Source organism: Chanos chanos, chromosome 2 (genome assembly GCF_902362185.1).
Source record: "Chanos chanos chromosome 2, fChaCha1.1, whole genome shotgun sequence".
NCBI classification, from domain to species: domain Eukaryota; kingdom Metazoa; phylum Chordata; class Actinopteri; order Gonorynchiformes; family Chanidae; genus Chanos; species Chanos chanos.
In genome coordinates, this window is record NC_044496.1 from 35,254,305 (window position 1) to 35,271,271 (window position 16,967).

General features: G+C 43.7%; 1 protein-coding gene across 1 annotated transcript in view; it reads left to right on the plus strand.

Annotated features, from left to right (window-relative positions):
- The window catches only part of wwox (WW domain containing oxidoreductase), a 178,705-nt gene that overhangs the window by 45,295 nt on the left and 116,443 nt on the right, over window positions 1–16,967 (plus strand). Inside the window, exons 6-8 of the mRNA XM_030764938.1 lie at window positions 1,846–1,934; window positions 8,482–8,667; window positions 12,209–12,473. Of these exons, the coding sequence (XP_030620798.1) occupies window positions 1,846–1,934; window positions 8,482–8,667; window positions 12,209–12,473 (540 nt within the window). The remainder of the gene's footprint in view (window positions 1–1,845; window positions 1,935–8,481; window positions 8,668–12,208; window positions 12,474–16,967) is intronic.

Consider the following 16,967-nt stretch of genomic DNA (forward strand, 5'->3'; position numbering starts at 1 on the left):
GTGGCTCTTGGCCATTGACAAGCGTAACTTGTGGTCTGATGTTGAGCAGGGTGAGGAGAAACCATACAGCAGTGAGGTTCTAGTAAGGAACACAGTAGAATGAAACGGAATTAAATAGAACAAGAGTAATACAGAGTTGCCCACCACAAATGGGACGTAAAGAATTTCTGGAGGGTTCAGTCATATTGAAGTCCGTTCCTCAGTCTTCAGGACAAACACCTTGCTCTCACATTCAGTAACTGCGGTTGCGGTGCAGTTGTTATCAATACTTTGGCATGCCCAGTATGTTAACTTTGAATGTTAGGTTTGGGTGACCGATAAAGTGAACACAGATTACCCATAACATTTGCTGATTGTGTTCTTATACACTTTTTCTAACTTCCCTCCTTTTTTTTGTTAACCTGATCAGACTCTTAATTAACACCATTCTTCAAACATTCTCCTGTGGGCTCAACAGATATGAAATTTGACCGGCGGAAAGTTGGAGAAATTCTCTGTGGCAAAATACAGAGTTGTTCCTAAATGAAGGTCAGTCTTGGTTATGAGTATTGGAGACTGCGTGTTTGCGGGAGTTGGTTTATGAAACTCTTTTGGACAGCGATAATATTCATCCGGGCTAATCAGCGTCCGTGAGCCTTATTAGAGGTGCTGTTGATGGTGGGGAATGCTGAGGTAAGGCTTCTTTCTGATAACCTGGAGATCTACCACGCGTGGTCTGAGTGCCTAGCTTCCCTCTGAATCCCCTCTTCAATATGAGCGGATTTTATTTGGTCATCCATCAACAAAATCCCTGATCAGTAATGCTAAGTAGGAGTCGCTGAACAAGCTCCGATAACACACAGCTGTTTGTTACAAGTGAAAGAAAAGACAAAGGAGAAGAAGAAGAGAGGGGGAAAAAAAAAACCCTAAATCACCTCTGACGTTATAACTTGGCTGCCCGTGTTTATAAAGACATATCAGACCGTTAGTGTCATTAACTTCTTACTTAATTATCCTGCTTGTTGTCATGTGTTCAGCAAACCATAACCCCTGTGCTCAGCTGGTAAACCAGAGAATGGTTTTCCATTGACGGAGGTTTGAGTGAACGGGGAAGCAGGCCTGTGTTCGGTGATGAGTGTTTTTTCTCTTACCTCAGGAGAGCTATGAGTGACCCGTGACCACCGGGCCTCCGATCAAGCCTTTTAGAGTGATTTATTTTGCTTTCTTAATATCGATCATGTTATACAATGATCAAAGGTAAACCTAAAAGCCAATGCTGAGAGGGTCATTACAGGGGATTTGGCTTTTTCCATACATAATTTATCACCCACCTCTGTTCTATATGCCATTATGGACGTCCTGACGGCACGGGGTTCTTCTCTGCTTCACAGTTCACTTAGTGTAAATACAGATTGCATCAATACAGTTAGAATACACAATCATAAAAGCACCATAAAAACCATGCGTCCAGGAGGATGCTCTCCTGCTGGAGAGCGTTTAACACGTCCCTCTGCAAAAGCAGCTCTGATTTAGTGTGTGTGAGGAGTCTGGATTTCAGCTACATCACAATATCAAAGCGTGTAGCACTGTGTGGCCTTTTATACAGTAATGCTAAACTGCAGCGAGGGTGAGGGCCTGTTGATTTAAGAGTTTTACTGTGAGGAGGCAGCCACACTCTGGTACCATGTGACACTTTTCAGTACATTTTAATACTACGTGTCATTTAGCGATGCTGTTGAAGAAGATGCACTCAGACTCTTTGTCCTCTTTCTCTTATTTCTCTTCTTTTTCTTCTTTCTCTCTCTCTTTCTTTCTTTCTTTCTTTCTCTCTCTCTTTCTTTCTTTCTCTCTCTCTTTCTTTTTTAGCACAAAGCGCGTGTGGAGGCCATGACTCTGGACTTGGCATCTCTGAGGAGCGTTCAGGAGTTTGCTGAGGCCTTCAGAGCGAAGAAACTGTGAGTTCTAGATCCACAAACTATTTTCACATTTCCATTTTCGAACACCACCGAAACATATTTCGTTTGTTTATTTATGTATACATTTATTTTAGGTATTAATGTGTTTTTTTTTCTCTATTTTAGGTTTCAGTTTTGTATTTCCCTTTGTCTGTCAGTGAGAATGGTTTTAACACAGTGTAAATGCAGTTGGTTTTGTGATTGTATGTTTGTTTGTCACTTGATCCTGTAATGTGCAGAAATGGGCCTACGGTTGTCACGGCCACACCTTTGTGTTTTAAACTATGCTGTTTGGAGTTCTCTGCTGTGTGTGAGAGGAAAAACATAGGGGAAAAAATACACCTTTTTCATTCAGGTTCTCAGATCATGTACTTCTGACTGTGCCTGACTCAGAATACACATATCAAGCCAAAGGCAGCTGCAGTGGATCAGGGTGTTTTCCAGGCCTCCGGACTCCAGCAGGCTTTTTAGAGAGTTACTCCACTCCATTTACGCAGGGGTCTAGGTCCAGGGCAAGACTCTGGCCTAAACCCCATCCAAACCCTCCACCCTCCTCTCCATCACCCAGCTATCAAATCAGAGAGAGGGCCAAGGGGCCAGCCTCTCACATAATAACCCCCCCTCCCAACCGGCTCCGGTCAGTAAATAAGTATCTCCACTTTACAACGTAATTCCATCAATCTCATCTCCTCAGTTAGGAGTCCTTCACAGTCTCCTCGTTAAATCAATTACTGACAGGACTTTGTCAAGTTACATTTTACCACCGAGGAGGAAAGGCTGATGAGGAAAAGTGACATTGGATCAGGAAAAAAAAGGCCATCTAGACACACTGAAAAAAACCCCCAAAAAACATTAAACCGGATGTTTCTGCTTCAGGGAAGTGTGACAGAATATATAGATTTACCTCAGTAATGTTTTAATGTGAATTATCTGTTTCCAATTAGCATATTTAACAGATTTATGCTGGGGTTCCTGCCCCCCCCCCCCTCTTCTCTCTCTCTCTCTCTCTCTCTCTCTCTCTCTCTCTCTTGCCGTGAAAAGTCATCTGTTTGTGTTAGCTGGCAGACAGCAATGTTACTGTAATTAAACACATGAAATCTTAATTATGAGTTAATTTAGCCTATTCCCTAGCGTGGCTGTAACAACACTGGTTCTGTTCTGCAGTCATTTATCAGTGAAGATGAAGATGAAAAAAAAGAAAGATGAGATTGCTCTAATACAAAACACAGCTCCACAGCAACTGAATGAGAACAGATTTGTACAAAGTGAGGCCAACACACTGTAATTCCTAAATTCATTGTTCATTGGCAGAGTGGCTGTGAATAGTTCATAGTAATTAGTTATCTGTATGTTTTGTTACATCATATTTGCCTTTCTGCCTGGAATATCTTTGCTACAGCTAATTGCAGCATCCAATTATATGGAATTCAGTACAATATCAATATCCCGATTTGCTGTCTCTGTGAAATAAGGTGAAGGAATAGTAGTTATAAAAGAATAACAGAAAAGAGAGGTGGTTACGTTAAGGGAGAAGTGGAAGTTTCTGACTTGATAAAAATCAGTCCATACTTTCTTGTGGAATGTTCTAGAATGCGGCTCTAGAATGTCCTTCAGCAGCTCTCTGCTCTGTGAGTTTCTCCTGCATGGCACTGGTTCGTGGCTCTGTGCACTGGTGTGCGGTGCCTGCGATGCCAGTTTTGTGATTGTGTATCCTCTGGCAGAGGCGTTTGTGCCCTGGGCATCTGACCCTCTGGGGGGTCGGAGGGGGTGCTGCTAGCCCCCGGCCTGCCCTCAGGCTTGACACCGCTGCGCCCTGAGCCAAGACCAGCCGCTTGGTCAGCAGCCAAACACTCCCAGCCCACCCCCTCCCTCCCTGCCCCTCCCCCACCCAAAGGAGTCGTGATAAAGCCCATATTCCCCATCTCTACTGATTAAAGGTCTCAGCGCATTAGAGCTGAAAGTGACCCAGAGTGAGAAAGGAGGGACAAATTCTGTACACTCGCCACAATTCTGCTGATGACTGTGTGTGTGTGTGTGTGTGTGTTTGTGTGTCTATGCTGTATGTATTGTATACTGTTCCCTTACTCTCCCTTTCGCTCTCTCTCTCTCTCTCTGGCTCTGTGTGTGTGTCTGAGAGCCTGTAGTGCAGTTAGATTGTTCAGACTGGTCATGATTGAGCAGTCCTGGGATGGACAGTTCAGGCACTTGCAAATCTGCAGCTTCTACAGGACCCTGTTCTGCAGAATCTGGCCTTACGCTTTCATAATGAAAGCTGATGGTGTTTAATAGGAGAGAGAGATGGACCCATTATTGCTAGGTCATTGGGGACTCAAATCGTTTATTTGGCCCGCTGACCCAAACTGAAGCTGCTGATTAGTTGAAATGGGAATGTACAGTGAACTTTCTTTTGGTCTGCAGTGACCCTTTGACCTCTCCTGACCCGCCAAGCCCTGGAGTTAACCTCACTCACCCCCCCCATGACCATGGTGATACCCCTCCTCTGGTTAGTCAGATCTTAGGGTCTCAAAGACCAATCTCCCTCCAATTTAACCCTCATTCAGGTCCCCCGGCCTTTTCCACGACACTGACTCAGATTAGATTAGATTGGTCTGAATGTGGTCTGATGTCCTCATCTGATTGGCTGGATGAAATGTGTGGGCGTTGCACGCAGCTCTCACGATGTGAGAGAGGCATCTGAGAGCAAATGTAGCATGCCAAAAAAATGAAAAAGATTTCAAAACGTGAAAGATGAAGCAGAGAATCATACCAAGCCATCGTGTGCATCATGTGTCAACTGCGAGGTCTTTTAAAGAAGAGACACGGAGCGCCAGTGCCTGATAGAATCTTCAGAACTCTCGACAGCAGTATGCCAGCGTCCTTTCCTCTGTCTTCTCTGCGTACTCACCCTGTCCAGTGAATGTCAAATAGAGTCAGGGTCCCTGAGAGCTGGGCGTGTCTCAGTGTATCATGCATGTTCTCTGCCCCGGGAGTCTGAGCTGAGCCCAGTGAATGAGAGTGGCCCTTGTCCCTGTGGCCAAGGTTGCATTTCTTCATTAGGTATTCCCAGAGCAAGGGGGCGGTCCCACGGGACGCAGGAGTAAATGAATTCTCATCAGAACGCCGAACTGCTCAGCTGTGAATGGCAGCCAGCAGCTGGTGAGATCACGTCACGCCTTTGAGTTCCAAAGCAGCAGATGACTGCAGGCAAACACACACATCGCACGCACGCACGCACACGCACACGCACACGCGCGCGCACACACACGCTTATTGCTACTAGCCGGTCAAACGTAATCACACACAGTCGCGTTTTCATTGCTTGTCTTTGTCTATTTCTTTTACTCCATCTCCCTCATTCTTTTCTTAAAAAGCGTGTTGTTCAGACTTTTCATGTGCTAAGAATGGTGTATTTCTCTTCAGGTGTGAGAGTGAGTGTAATTAGCTCTGTGTTACTGACTCATTCTCAAGTCACTCTCATACAGCTGTGTACCCTCATATAAACTATTTGTGGTGAATCAAACATATTCCAGGCAATAACCAGTGTGTGAATATATGCAGACCTCCACAGATACATCATTACCCTGATGGCATTCTGATATTAAGAGTCTGGCCGGTGGTTGGATATCCAATTTAGCTCCTACGGTAAAAAACCCGTGAGAGTGTCTGTGTGTGTGTGTGTGTGTGTGTGTGTAAGTGAGAGGGAGAGAGAGAGAGTGAGAGAAAGAAAGGGGGCGGTTTGTTACACACACCATCTCTCCTTGGCCCATAAACACGGCCTCTTAATGGCCGGGTCTCAGAGTGCAGGGGAGAAAAAAGCAATCTCTCCTTTATGTGTGGAGATTATTATCAGGTCAAAAGGTCAAGCCTTTGGGGTTCTTTAAAGTAAATATGGAGAGTAATCCCTCCCTGCTCGCTCGTTCCCGCCTCTGGCCGCCGCCCACGTAAATCGCACATCTGCGTAAGCTGCTCCAGAAACCCCCCGTACGTGTTAATAAGTTTAAAGGGAGTTTTTACATTATGTGGAGCGGGCTATTAAAGCCATTCGTTAGAGGTTTTTTTTTTTTTTTGCTTACGAGGAGGGGAGATGGTGGGGAGCACAGTTAAGACGTTGTGAACTGCTGTAAAGAGACGCTGTTAAATCATACTGGGCAAGGCAGAAGGATTACTGTTAGTTTATAGGCCAAACAGCAATCGTGAAGCCAAACTCCCACCATGGGACATGTTAACGGGGACCTCAGACGTTTCACACAATATAGAGCCGGCGGAATTGGACATAGTGGACTCCATTTTCAGCGAACAGAAAGTGCATTGGACTCTTACGCAGTTTAACTTTAAACGACTCACTAAAACCACTGGATCTTGTAACTTTTCTTCAGTGATGTCAGTGAAAGGTTAGCAGGTTATTTAAGAATGAAAGACTTTATTTCTTAAAGAAAATAATTACAGAGTTATTAGAGAATATTAAACTGGTCTCTTAGCTTTGTTGTGTTCCATTATAGTCTGATTACAATAGGCTGGGCGTTTGCCAGGTGTTTGATTTCGAGGCAGTGGGTTTGGATTGTTCTGGAATGTTCTCATGGTCATTTCATGGTGGCACTCTCTGGGGATCAGGGTTCTGTAAAACCCTTGGGCTTGTTTTTTTGTTTGTTTGTTTGTTTTTTTTCAGCAGAAGATCATGACAGAAGATCATGATAGTTTTCTGCCGTTACATCCCTCACCTGTGAGCACCAAGTCATAATCTCCGCAGTTTTTCATTCTCAGAGAACAACACCTCCCTCTTTTTTCAGTTCATACGTCATTAAACTTAACACAGATCTCTATTCTGTCTGCATGACTGCCCACTCACATACAGAGTGTCAGTCAACAGAAAAAAAATTTTGATATGTTTTTTTTTCAGGCATCTGTCTCTGGTGTGGGAGTGTGCTTGTGCGCGTGCGTATGTGTATGTGTGTCTGTGTGCGCATGTGCATGCGTTTGTGTCTTTGTGCATGGGTGTGAGTGAAAGAGAGGAATGTTGTACTGGCTTGAGCTGCAGTGTTTGTGTGTTTGTGTGTGTTATGAAATTGCGTTTATGATCGCTCAGAAAAGCACACACGGCCGGCGGTCAATCAGGACCCCACAGTATCCCCTCTGAAAACGGAGCCCTTATCTCTTTTTTTCTGCCCATCCTTCTTTTTTTATCCTTTCTTTTTCATCTGTGCAGACATCCTGAGCGTTTCATCCTATAACGTCCAGAAGTTTCTTCCCTGTACCTGTCACATTCCTAACCATTCACAATCTTTTCCAATGGGGCTATAACATGAGATTAAAAAAGCAGAAGAAAAGAAAAGAAAAGAAAAGAAAGCAAAAACAAAAACCAGTGAAACAGAAATGAAATAACAAATTCCTAAACTTGAAGGGAATGACAGGTGTTCCTTGCCTGAATTTTCCTCTACAGAATGAACCTGCTGCGTGGCTAGTGTATTACAGTCTGTTGTGTGTTCAGTTGTATCGCTGTGTTGATTGGCCATGTATTACAGTCTATTGTGTGTTCAGTTGTATCGCTGTGTTGATTGGTCATGTATTGCAGTCTATTGAGGGTTCAGTTGTATCGCTGTGTTGATTGGTCATGTATTACAGTCTATTGTGTGTTCAGTTGTATCGCTGTGTTGATTGGTCATGTATTACAATCTATTGTGCGTTCAGTTATATCGCTGTGTTGGTAGCCTGTGTCCTTGTATGCATCTGTGTTAATGCAGATTTTACACTGATCACAGCCTTTTCTAGCCTGGACCAAAAGGTTTACGCAGCACTTCTTGTCTAATGCCACGCGAAAGCTCATTATAGCACACGCATAACAATCCCTAGATTAATTTTCCAGCATCCAGTTTTTAATTAATCGTGCAGGCAATTTAAAATACAGAGTACACAAATTGCCTGTGGCCCTCATAATTAATTCTAATGGAAGAAATTAAAAATTGGTGGGGTGGATTTAGATTGTTCTGCCGTGCCACCGTGCTTTTCGAGACCACTGGAGCGACTCTGTCAAACTCGACCATCTCTCCTCAGCTCGGACCATATACCCAACCCTGTCTGGTCGGTCGGCAGAGAACCGGGACGGTCTAGAGTATCACAGCACGTCCTCGACCGATCTCTTCTGGACTTTGGGTTCAGAAGTTTTCAAAGTTTTTGTTTTTGTTCGTCACCAATGAGCTAAGGCTTCACCTGTTATTATAGTTATGAACCTGTCTTTTGACTGGAGGGCGGTGACAGATATCAGCAGGAGTTCCGTGTTTAGGGCCAGTTTTTAATGGCCGTGCCATAAATCAGAGGTGCTGATGTACACGTGCATGTGAATGTGTGAAACCAAAAACCCTTAATATAACAGTGACAGTAAATGCAGCGATGGCATGGCTAACCATATTCTTTTCTCTCCCCCCCCCCTCTCTCTCTCTCTGTCTCACCCTCTCCCTCTCTCTCTCTCTCTCTCTCTCCCTCTCTCTCTTTCTTTCTCTCCCCCCCCCCCCCCCCCATCTCTCCCTCTCTCTCCCTCTCTCTCTCTCCACAGGCCTGTGCATATTCTGGTATGTAATGCGGCAGTGTGTACCCAGCCCTGGCGTCTTACGGAGGACGGTCTGGAGTCCTCCTTTCAGATCTGTCACCTGGGTCATTTCTACTTGGTCCAGCTCTTACAGGATGTTCTGCGTCGCTCCGCTCCTGCCCGTGTGGTGGTTGTCTCTTCCGAGTCCCACAGGTCCAATTCCCATACACACACACACACACACACACACACGTAATACCAGACCCAGTTACGACCACAGATCTGTGGTCTGACTAACCCACATTGGTGTTTACTGTTCCCACATAAAAATTTCAGTGAAATTGTTCAAGCTATTGACTGTCATGAAACACAAACAAACAGCAAATAATATGATGAGTTGATTTTTCTTTCATTTTTATCAGACAGTATTATGTTATGGTTAAAGTGGTTAGAGCTGTTTTTGATGTAATGACAAATTTATAAGTTTGAAACCAATGAGAATCAGACTGTATTAGACTCCTTAGATAGCTGGTCTATGACCGTAGTCTCTGCATTTCACTTACCATAAAAACTCTCACCAGTGCTACACAGAACAAACTCAGAGTTTCCTTTTCACACTGGGTTTGCAGTGTTCTCTGAAGGCTCCAGCTTCTCATAAAACTTCACTGTCTTTCCTCTAAACTTTCTGATTGATAAGTATAAAGGGATGTCGTGAAATGGTGTTGGACTCTTAGACTTGCTTCAGAATGAACTGTAACTGCGTCATGTACGTTTGATACAGAATTATAGACACATGGTCAGATTGATGAATTGGTCTGTAGGAGCCAGCATGTGTTTTGTGCGTCACTTACAACAGGAAATAGACATGTCATGTGCCCTCTGACCCCTGCATCTTTATTTCTTTTCCTTTCGTCTGTCAGATGGTATGAAGAGTGTTCCCCCAGTAAGGAACACATTGTCAAACCAGTCTGGGTTCTCCTCATAGCAGCTGCAGCAGTTTTTGTTCATTTTTGGTGGAAGGCATTGATTTTAGCTGGTGACTTGATAAAAATTGATTTTGAATTGAAACAACGACCTTGATGGATTTAACACATTTAGTTTCCTCCCCAGTAACATCGTGTTCTGTATTTTGTAAGCGTTTGGATCAGAAAGGAGACAGCTGTAACGTGAAAGACTTGCAGGCCAAGTTCCTTTCATGGGTGGAAGACAAAAGATCTCTACAGACAGAGCAAAGAAAGGGGGCAGTTATGAGTGGGAAAGACAAGGACAGAATAGAATAAATCAAAAGAGGGATTAGGACTGGCTATGAGAGATTGAGATTTGTTTTTGTGGACATTGTGGGTTATGTGGATGTATGTGAAGTGTAAAAATAATGCTGTAATTTAGGGAACATAAGGATATTGAAGACATAATGTATTTAAGGGCTTTTCAACTCCTGCCCCTCTAAAGTCCTGCAAATGTTTGTTTACGTGTATCGCCGTATGTGATCATTGAGCTGAAAAATACACACAGCTGGTACCCAGGCAAAAATAAACCAGTTGTACAAATGAAATGGTGAGACTGGACAAATTTTTGGCTTCTGCAGGAGGAGCTGAATCGCCCCGCCCTTTCTTTCTCCTCTACACCTGCACAGGGCACGTGGGATTCTCTCATTTCTCTTTTCCTTTCTCTTCTATCACTCCATCCCTCCACCTCCACCTCTCCTCTCTGTCCCCTTCACACCTTCACCTCCTCCATCCTTTCATTTGTGACTGGTCAGTCTATAAATCCTGTGAATGGCCTGCTAACAGAGGGATTAGCTCCAGAACATCTCTCCTATCTCTCACTGCATTCGCCATTTCAGCCTCACCGTTTAAAACCCTCGTTTATACCAATTACAGCTGTACAGGAGGCCGCTATCTCTCTCCCCCCCCCCCCCCCCCCCCTCCTCCTTCTGCTTTGTCGCCGTTTCATTTCATTTCTGTCGTTTTGAGCTCAGTGTCTGACCTCTGACCTTTGGAGGGGATTATATTACCTAAGGCTGTTGGAATGGGCCCAAACCTTGACCCCGAGCGCTGAGATGGAGTGAGAGAAGGAGAGAAGAAGAGAAAGAGAGTGAGAGGGAATGGAAAAATAGAATTTATCTGTTCTCTAGCATGGAGGGGTTTAGGTTTCAGACTCCAACCCACACCACTAATACTGTGGGCTCTATTTTCATTTATGACATCAGAAACAGTTCAAACAGGCGAGAGAGAACGCGGGAAATGGTTTTGGAGAAATCTGTGCTGAGACCAGACCAATACTTTTCTCTTTCTGAACTCGGAGAGAACACCTAGGCTCCAGTAATGAGACTCCAGTCCACACTTTTCAAAAATATGACCCCCCCCCCCCCCCCCCCCCCCATCACAACATGATCTGAGTGATAGAAAAGCAGAGAAAATGATGCATTAGTATTATCTCAGAAAGAATAAAAATCAAATTGGACAAAATTTTTATTTTTCATTAGATGCACAGATGCAGGAACACAAAGAAATCTTGGTTTGGGCATATGAACCTGCTTCTTCTCAATGAGCTTCTGTATGTATCCATTTGTTTTTAAAAGAGCTTTTTGCATTCAGGAAATTGATTTATCAACCCTTCAGACTAAACAAGTGCTGAAAGTATGCTCAGAAGAGAGAGAGAGAGAGAGAGAGAGAGAGCCTGCAGATGTTGTTTATTTAGCCAAGCAGAGATGTAGCCTGTTGCCTCGTGTCACAAACATGGCAGGGCTTGTCAAAACAAAACTGCTGCCGTTTTGATTGGTTGTCGTATAATGGTTAAATTAAGATGTAAATGCTACACTGAGCTGTGTTTGTGTGAGTGGGGGCTGTGAGGCAGGGGGTGGAGAGGGTGTGAACACATGGGTTCTCACAGGAGTGGGGCAAGTAACTGGTATTACACCACGTGTGTGTACTGTGTATGTGTGTATTGTGTATGTGTGCGTGTATACTGTGTGTGTGTGTACGGTGCTTCGTGTTCATGGGGGCTTTGTCAAGCATCTGGCATTTAACAGCCCTGTCGCAGCCAATAAAGAAGCATCATGTGGGTGTTGGTTTGAATTCAGTCAGGATTGAGTTTATACTGCCTAAAACACAATGCAGTGCCAAAGCAAATTCTGCTTCATTTTACTATTATTTTTACCCAGAGCTTCCTAAACTTAATCCTCACACTTACTCTGAGCTATCTCTCTCTGCTGCTCTGAAAATTTAATCCAACACTGATAAACTCATTTCTCCTTTTCTCTGTCTACCAGGGCTTAATCCAAACAGAACTGTCTCTTTTATGCAAGCCTCTTAGTTCAGATTGTTTGACTGCATTCTCTTTTTTTCCTTAGGGTTCCATATTTTAATCTAGGCAGTTATGCCTTTGTGATATTCTTAATCCTGATATTCCCCATTTGAGGATTGTCTGGGAAGAGATTCTTAATGGAGAGCATTTAGTTGAGGGCTGTGCTATATCTGTGAGTCTCAGAGATGAGTCCGTGGAGATCTAATCTAATTCTGATTTGTAGAGTTTAATTTGAGTTAAAACTCAATAAACAAAACACTTTCATATCAGCCTGTCCTTACAGTATATTGCAATGTTAAAATAGCACATTTTAGAGCATTTTGGGGCTAATTAAAAATTAATCCATGTATTTTATGGCGTCTCCTGTAGATGTGAATGTCTGGTGCAGTTTGTTGGTCTGAGTAACTATGAGATGTCTGTGTGTGTGTGTGTGTGTGTGTTTCTCCAGGTTTACAGATCTGGTGGACTCATGTGGTAAAGTGGACCTGGCTCTGCTCTCCCCACCACAGAAAGAGTACTGGTCCATGCTGGCCTACAACAGAGCCAAACTCTGCAACATCTTATTCTCCAACGAACTGAACCGACGCCTGTCACCACATGGTGTCACCAGCAACGCCGTTCACCCGGGCAACATGATGTACACCTCCATCCATCAGAGCTGGTGGCTAATGACCCTCCTTTTCACCTTGGCTCGACCCTTCACCAAGTCTATGGTAGGAACACGGTTTTCCACTCCACACTCGTCTGTCAGGGAGGAAAGGCTCCCATGTGCAATTGGCTAGGTTGTCTCTCTAGAAGAACAACAGGTTACTCTAGAGTGGTCTTTCTCTTTGCTCCAGCACACTTGTGGCTAAGATAGAGCTGTCTGTTTGGAACCAGGCATCTGTGAAACCATTCTCTGGCTGCTCTGATTGGTTGATTGTTGTAGTTTTTGACAAGTAAAACAATGCTTTTTTGTTTACTGTTTGTTCGGTGAGGAGACATTATGGTCAGATATCTTTCTAATCCATCTGCTTCTTAAAGGACCTATGTGTGCAGTATTGATCCATTGGTTTCTGTGACTAATTGATTTTGATTGGCTGATTGTCACAGATGAGAGCATGTGACTCATTGACTGTCTTTAAAATGGATAATGTGTGACAGCTTTACTCACACAGGGCCCCAGGCAATTTTTTCACCTTGTTCTTTTTAACTGCAGTCAAGTGAAAGACTGAAGATTGTGGAATAGTTCTGTCTGTCCGGGTATGAGTTTATGGCACAGAGAAGTGCTTTGACTGGTTTTTAATGTTGGTGAAATCCTGACCAGTTTGGAGCCATCTGTGAGTGTCCTCTAGCTGGATCAGAGCTTGACACCACTTTTACTGTGTGTTGCTGTATTTCCATTGCGTTGTATACATCGCGTAACTGCTTCCTGACAAGCACTCTGAGTCGCTGACGTCGTAGTGCATATGAAATCCAGACAAAGTTGTGGTGGTATATTTTGGAAAGATCTACCCGGACTGCACATCACGGGCAGCGGCCTGGCATGTCTGAGATTCCCTGGGCACGCGTGGCATTAATCAACAGCGGAGCTTTTTCTGATGGATATCCCACAGTTGTCGTGGCCTGGGGAGGAAAATCTCCCATACTTACACAGACACACTATAAAACTCTACACAGTCATATTTTACAAAGCGCACCCGCTTATCTGACCCCCTCCCTGAAGCTTGTCTTTTTCTTTTTCTTTTTTTTTTTTTTTTCGGCCCATTGAGGCTCTGTGGGCTGTGCTTTTTCATATATGACACATCTGAAATATGACATTTTTTACTGGACTTCTTTTTTTTTTCCTCAATCCTTTTTTTTTTTAATCCATTTTTGTCGTTCTTGTGTTTTCACTGAAGGCAAAACTTTGATGTAGTGTTCCGCAATATTTCAAAAAAAAAAAAAAAAAAAAACATTACATCCTGATTATATTTTAAAGAGATATGGTACTTAAATTTGCTGAGTGATTTTATTTTCGCCTATGGCTCTGTCGTCCAGATGTAGGGCCAACTGGATTTAATATCTCATCTTTGATTGACAATTTTCTCGTGACTGACAGCTTTCAATTAATGGTGCTTTGGTCAGATTGCACAAAAAAGTTCATGTTTTAAAAAATCTGGTTAAAGAAAAAACTTTGGAGAGCAATGTATTTATTTACTTTTTTCAATATTCAAAAACAACAACTATTATTTCTTTCATTTTTTTCTTCTGAGGCATCATTTGTGGAAAATATCAGCCTGCGTTTTTTAATCACATTTTGAGTATACGTTGAAAATCTTTCTTTAAAATCTTCTTCTTATTTTTTTAATCTTATGAAAACAAAAGGAGATGAGGTAATTAATGTCTTTTCTGCTGATGCTGCTGTATTTTGGTGTGTGTGTGTGTGTGTGTGTGTGTGTGCGCGCGCATGTGTGCGTGTGTGTGCGTGTGTGTGTGTGTGTATGTGTGAGTGAGAGAGAGTGCACGTGCGCTTACTGCTGGGTCCCTAATGTTTTTGTGTTTGGTCTCATTTTAACACACACACACACACACGCGCGCGCGCGCGTAGAGATAAGCCACTTAGAGAGCATCTCTCCCCTCCGTGCCTCTGCCCTGCGTCTGCCTCCCATATTAAAGACCACTGTATAAAACACTCATGTTATTTTATTTATTGGGTGCCAGGATATGGAGATGGTATCGTTTTAATTGCTTATGAACGTGGACGGGATCCTGGGAGATTATTGGAGGTTTGCAAACATAAGCATAATGATGACAGGAACAGACCCAAAACAATATTAAATCCAGACACCACAGAGGACTCAGTTAAAGCCCCAGCCTTCCTCACACACACACACACACACACACACACACACACACACACACACACAGTTCCCCATGATTCATCTCCACACACACAGCCTTCCACACACTCACAGTCCCCCAATGATTCACCATCACACACACAGCCTTCCACACACGGCACCCCATGCTTCACATTCACACGCAGGTGGAACACATCTCCTTTCTCTGCCTCAACATGAACTTTTTAAAAATCTGAAGATTTTTGTTTTTTTATTTCAGAAAACCCAAAAAACGGTTACGCCTACACCTCTGCGCGGTTTGTTCTGCAGCGGTGTGTTAAGTGTGAAAGAATGAAATATCGATTGTGTAGGCTGCGTGTTTTTCACTTTAGTTCTATTATTTGGATTATTTGGAAAAAGGAGATTTTTTTACATGAGGATGACTGTAAAAATAGAAATAGAACGTGACATTTGAATAGAGTTTTGTGGTAAGAAGCTAGGTTGTGAGTTCGAAGTTGATAAAAGGACTTTTGTGTGAAGGCGTGACACTTTTCAAATCTGATAACGTCCAGCCTTTTAACTTTTCAACTTTTTACTCACTCTCTCTCTCTCTCTCTCTCTCTCTCTGTCTGTTCTTATCTGCAAAGAGAGATGCTTGCCCTGCAGATGTACATTGTGACAGCTCTAGTCTGGGTATAAATATGTGTTGTAACTGAGATAGTGAAGCGATTTTTCTCAGGCGCAAGAACATGGTCATTAACACACAGACTGTCATATTATGGCTGTTCTCTTGTGAGCCATGGGAGTGGCGTCTCCACCCCAAAATATTACAGAGGGAGGTGTATCTCCACCCCAAAATGTTACAGAGGGAGGCATTCTGGGACATGACTCTACTGAGGACAGAACACTGCCAAAAAAAAAAAAAAAAAGAAAGAAGAGAAGAAAAACCTCTGCTGAATATCTCTGAGGTTCATAAACTGTATTTTATTTTATTTTATTTTATTTTTTTTTGCTTTTTGGACCTTGAGGCCATCTTTCTCACCATTCTGCTGGAGAGATCTCATGTTTGTTTGTCCACTCACTGATGAGTGAAGGTCTATTTAATGTATGGACACAAGATAAATATATGCTTCAATGTCACAGTGTTTGAGTCATAATGCATATCAGAGACATAAAAGCATTAGAACAATAACATGTAATTATAACTGACAGGGCACAGAAGTGGTCCAGTGTAGCTGGAACTCTGATATGCACTCAACAAATACATTTCTGTGGAGACTCACAGTGACTGGTGTGGAATGAATACCAGTTAACGCTGGTGTGGAATGGATACCAGTTAACACCATGTTCCTGTTGGTTCTCCTGGTTGAGGCACCTCCTGGTCTCTGTCTGTGGATCTGGAGTGAGAACTGGGTGCCTTTGGTACAAGCTCAAAGGAAGGGGATGTTCTACCCACACTGGCTCAGGTCTGAAGAATTAAAGGAGAGAGGACTCAGTGTGTGACCTCAGTGTATTAGCGCTGAAATTAGCCCAAGTGAATATCTCCTCTGTGTGAATCTACCCACAGTGCTCATACAGCGTCTTACATTACAGGACAGAACAAAGCGTGACACAGTTCAATACACACATGAGTAACTACAGACTTACTGGTTCTGGTCTCCTCAGGAGAACATTTGGACGGTTTTTGCCAAAACTATCATAAAGGTGGCGATTTGGGTGGTGTGCACCATACCTGAATGTCCTCTTTGACCCTGCTAACCTTTCTGGGAACTGACCCTGGTTTGTTGATGTTGTCAGACAGCTGTCTTTGCATGTCGGACTTGACATTTGTCAAACGGGCCGGACTCTGTGGCATCGCTTTCATGCTGGCTGGAAGCTTTGGGAGAAGGGGTTGCTGGGAAGGGGACTAGGGGCCATAGTAATGGCCCAATCAGCCGTCGCTGGCCCCTCCTCCTCTCCCACCCCCCCAGGACCCCTTCAATGGCAGGCTGTCTTCCCCCTGCCTGAGCGTTTTCAGCATTTTACCGTTCCTCTTTTCCCTCAGATTGTGCCTGGGGCAGCCAGCTACCTTTTTACATATGCGCAAGCTGAACTTTTGACCACGGCCCAGTAGTCATATATTAGCCGCCGGTTTGCTCTAAAACGGAGACTTTAACAAGTTCCTCTGTGCATTGGCACATGTCTCACCCCACGCCTGTGAGGTAATTTAACCAGCCTGTCCTGAGACTGTACCCACAGTCTCCTGATGGGAGCTTAAATATCTCTCTCTCTCTCTCTCTCACACACACACACCAAGCACACACACACAGTCTGAGCTGCGCTCAGAGCTGTGGCTGTTGGATAGTGCTGTGCTCAGTGATGGATTTGTGCTTGTGTCTGGTTAACGAGGACTCTGCTTCTATTATC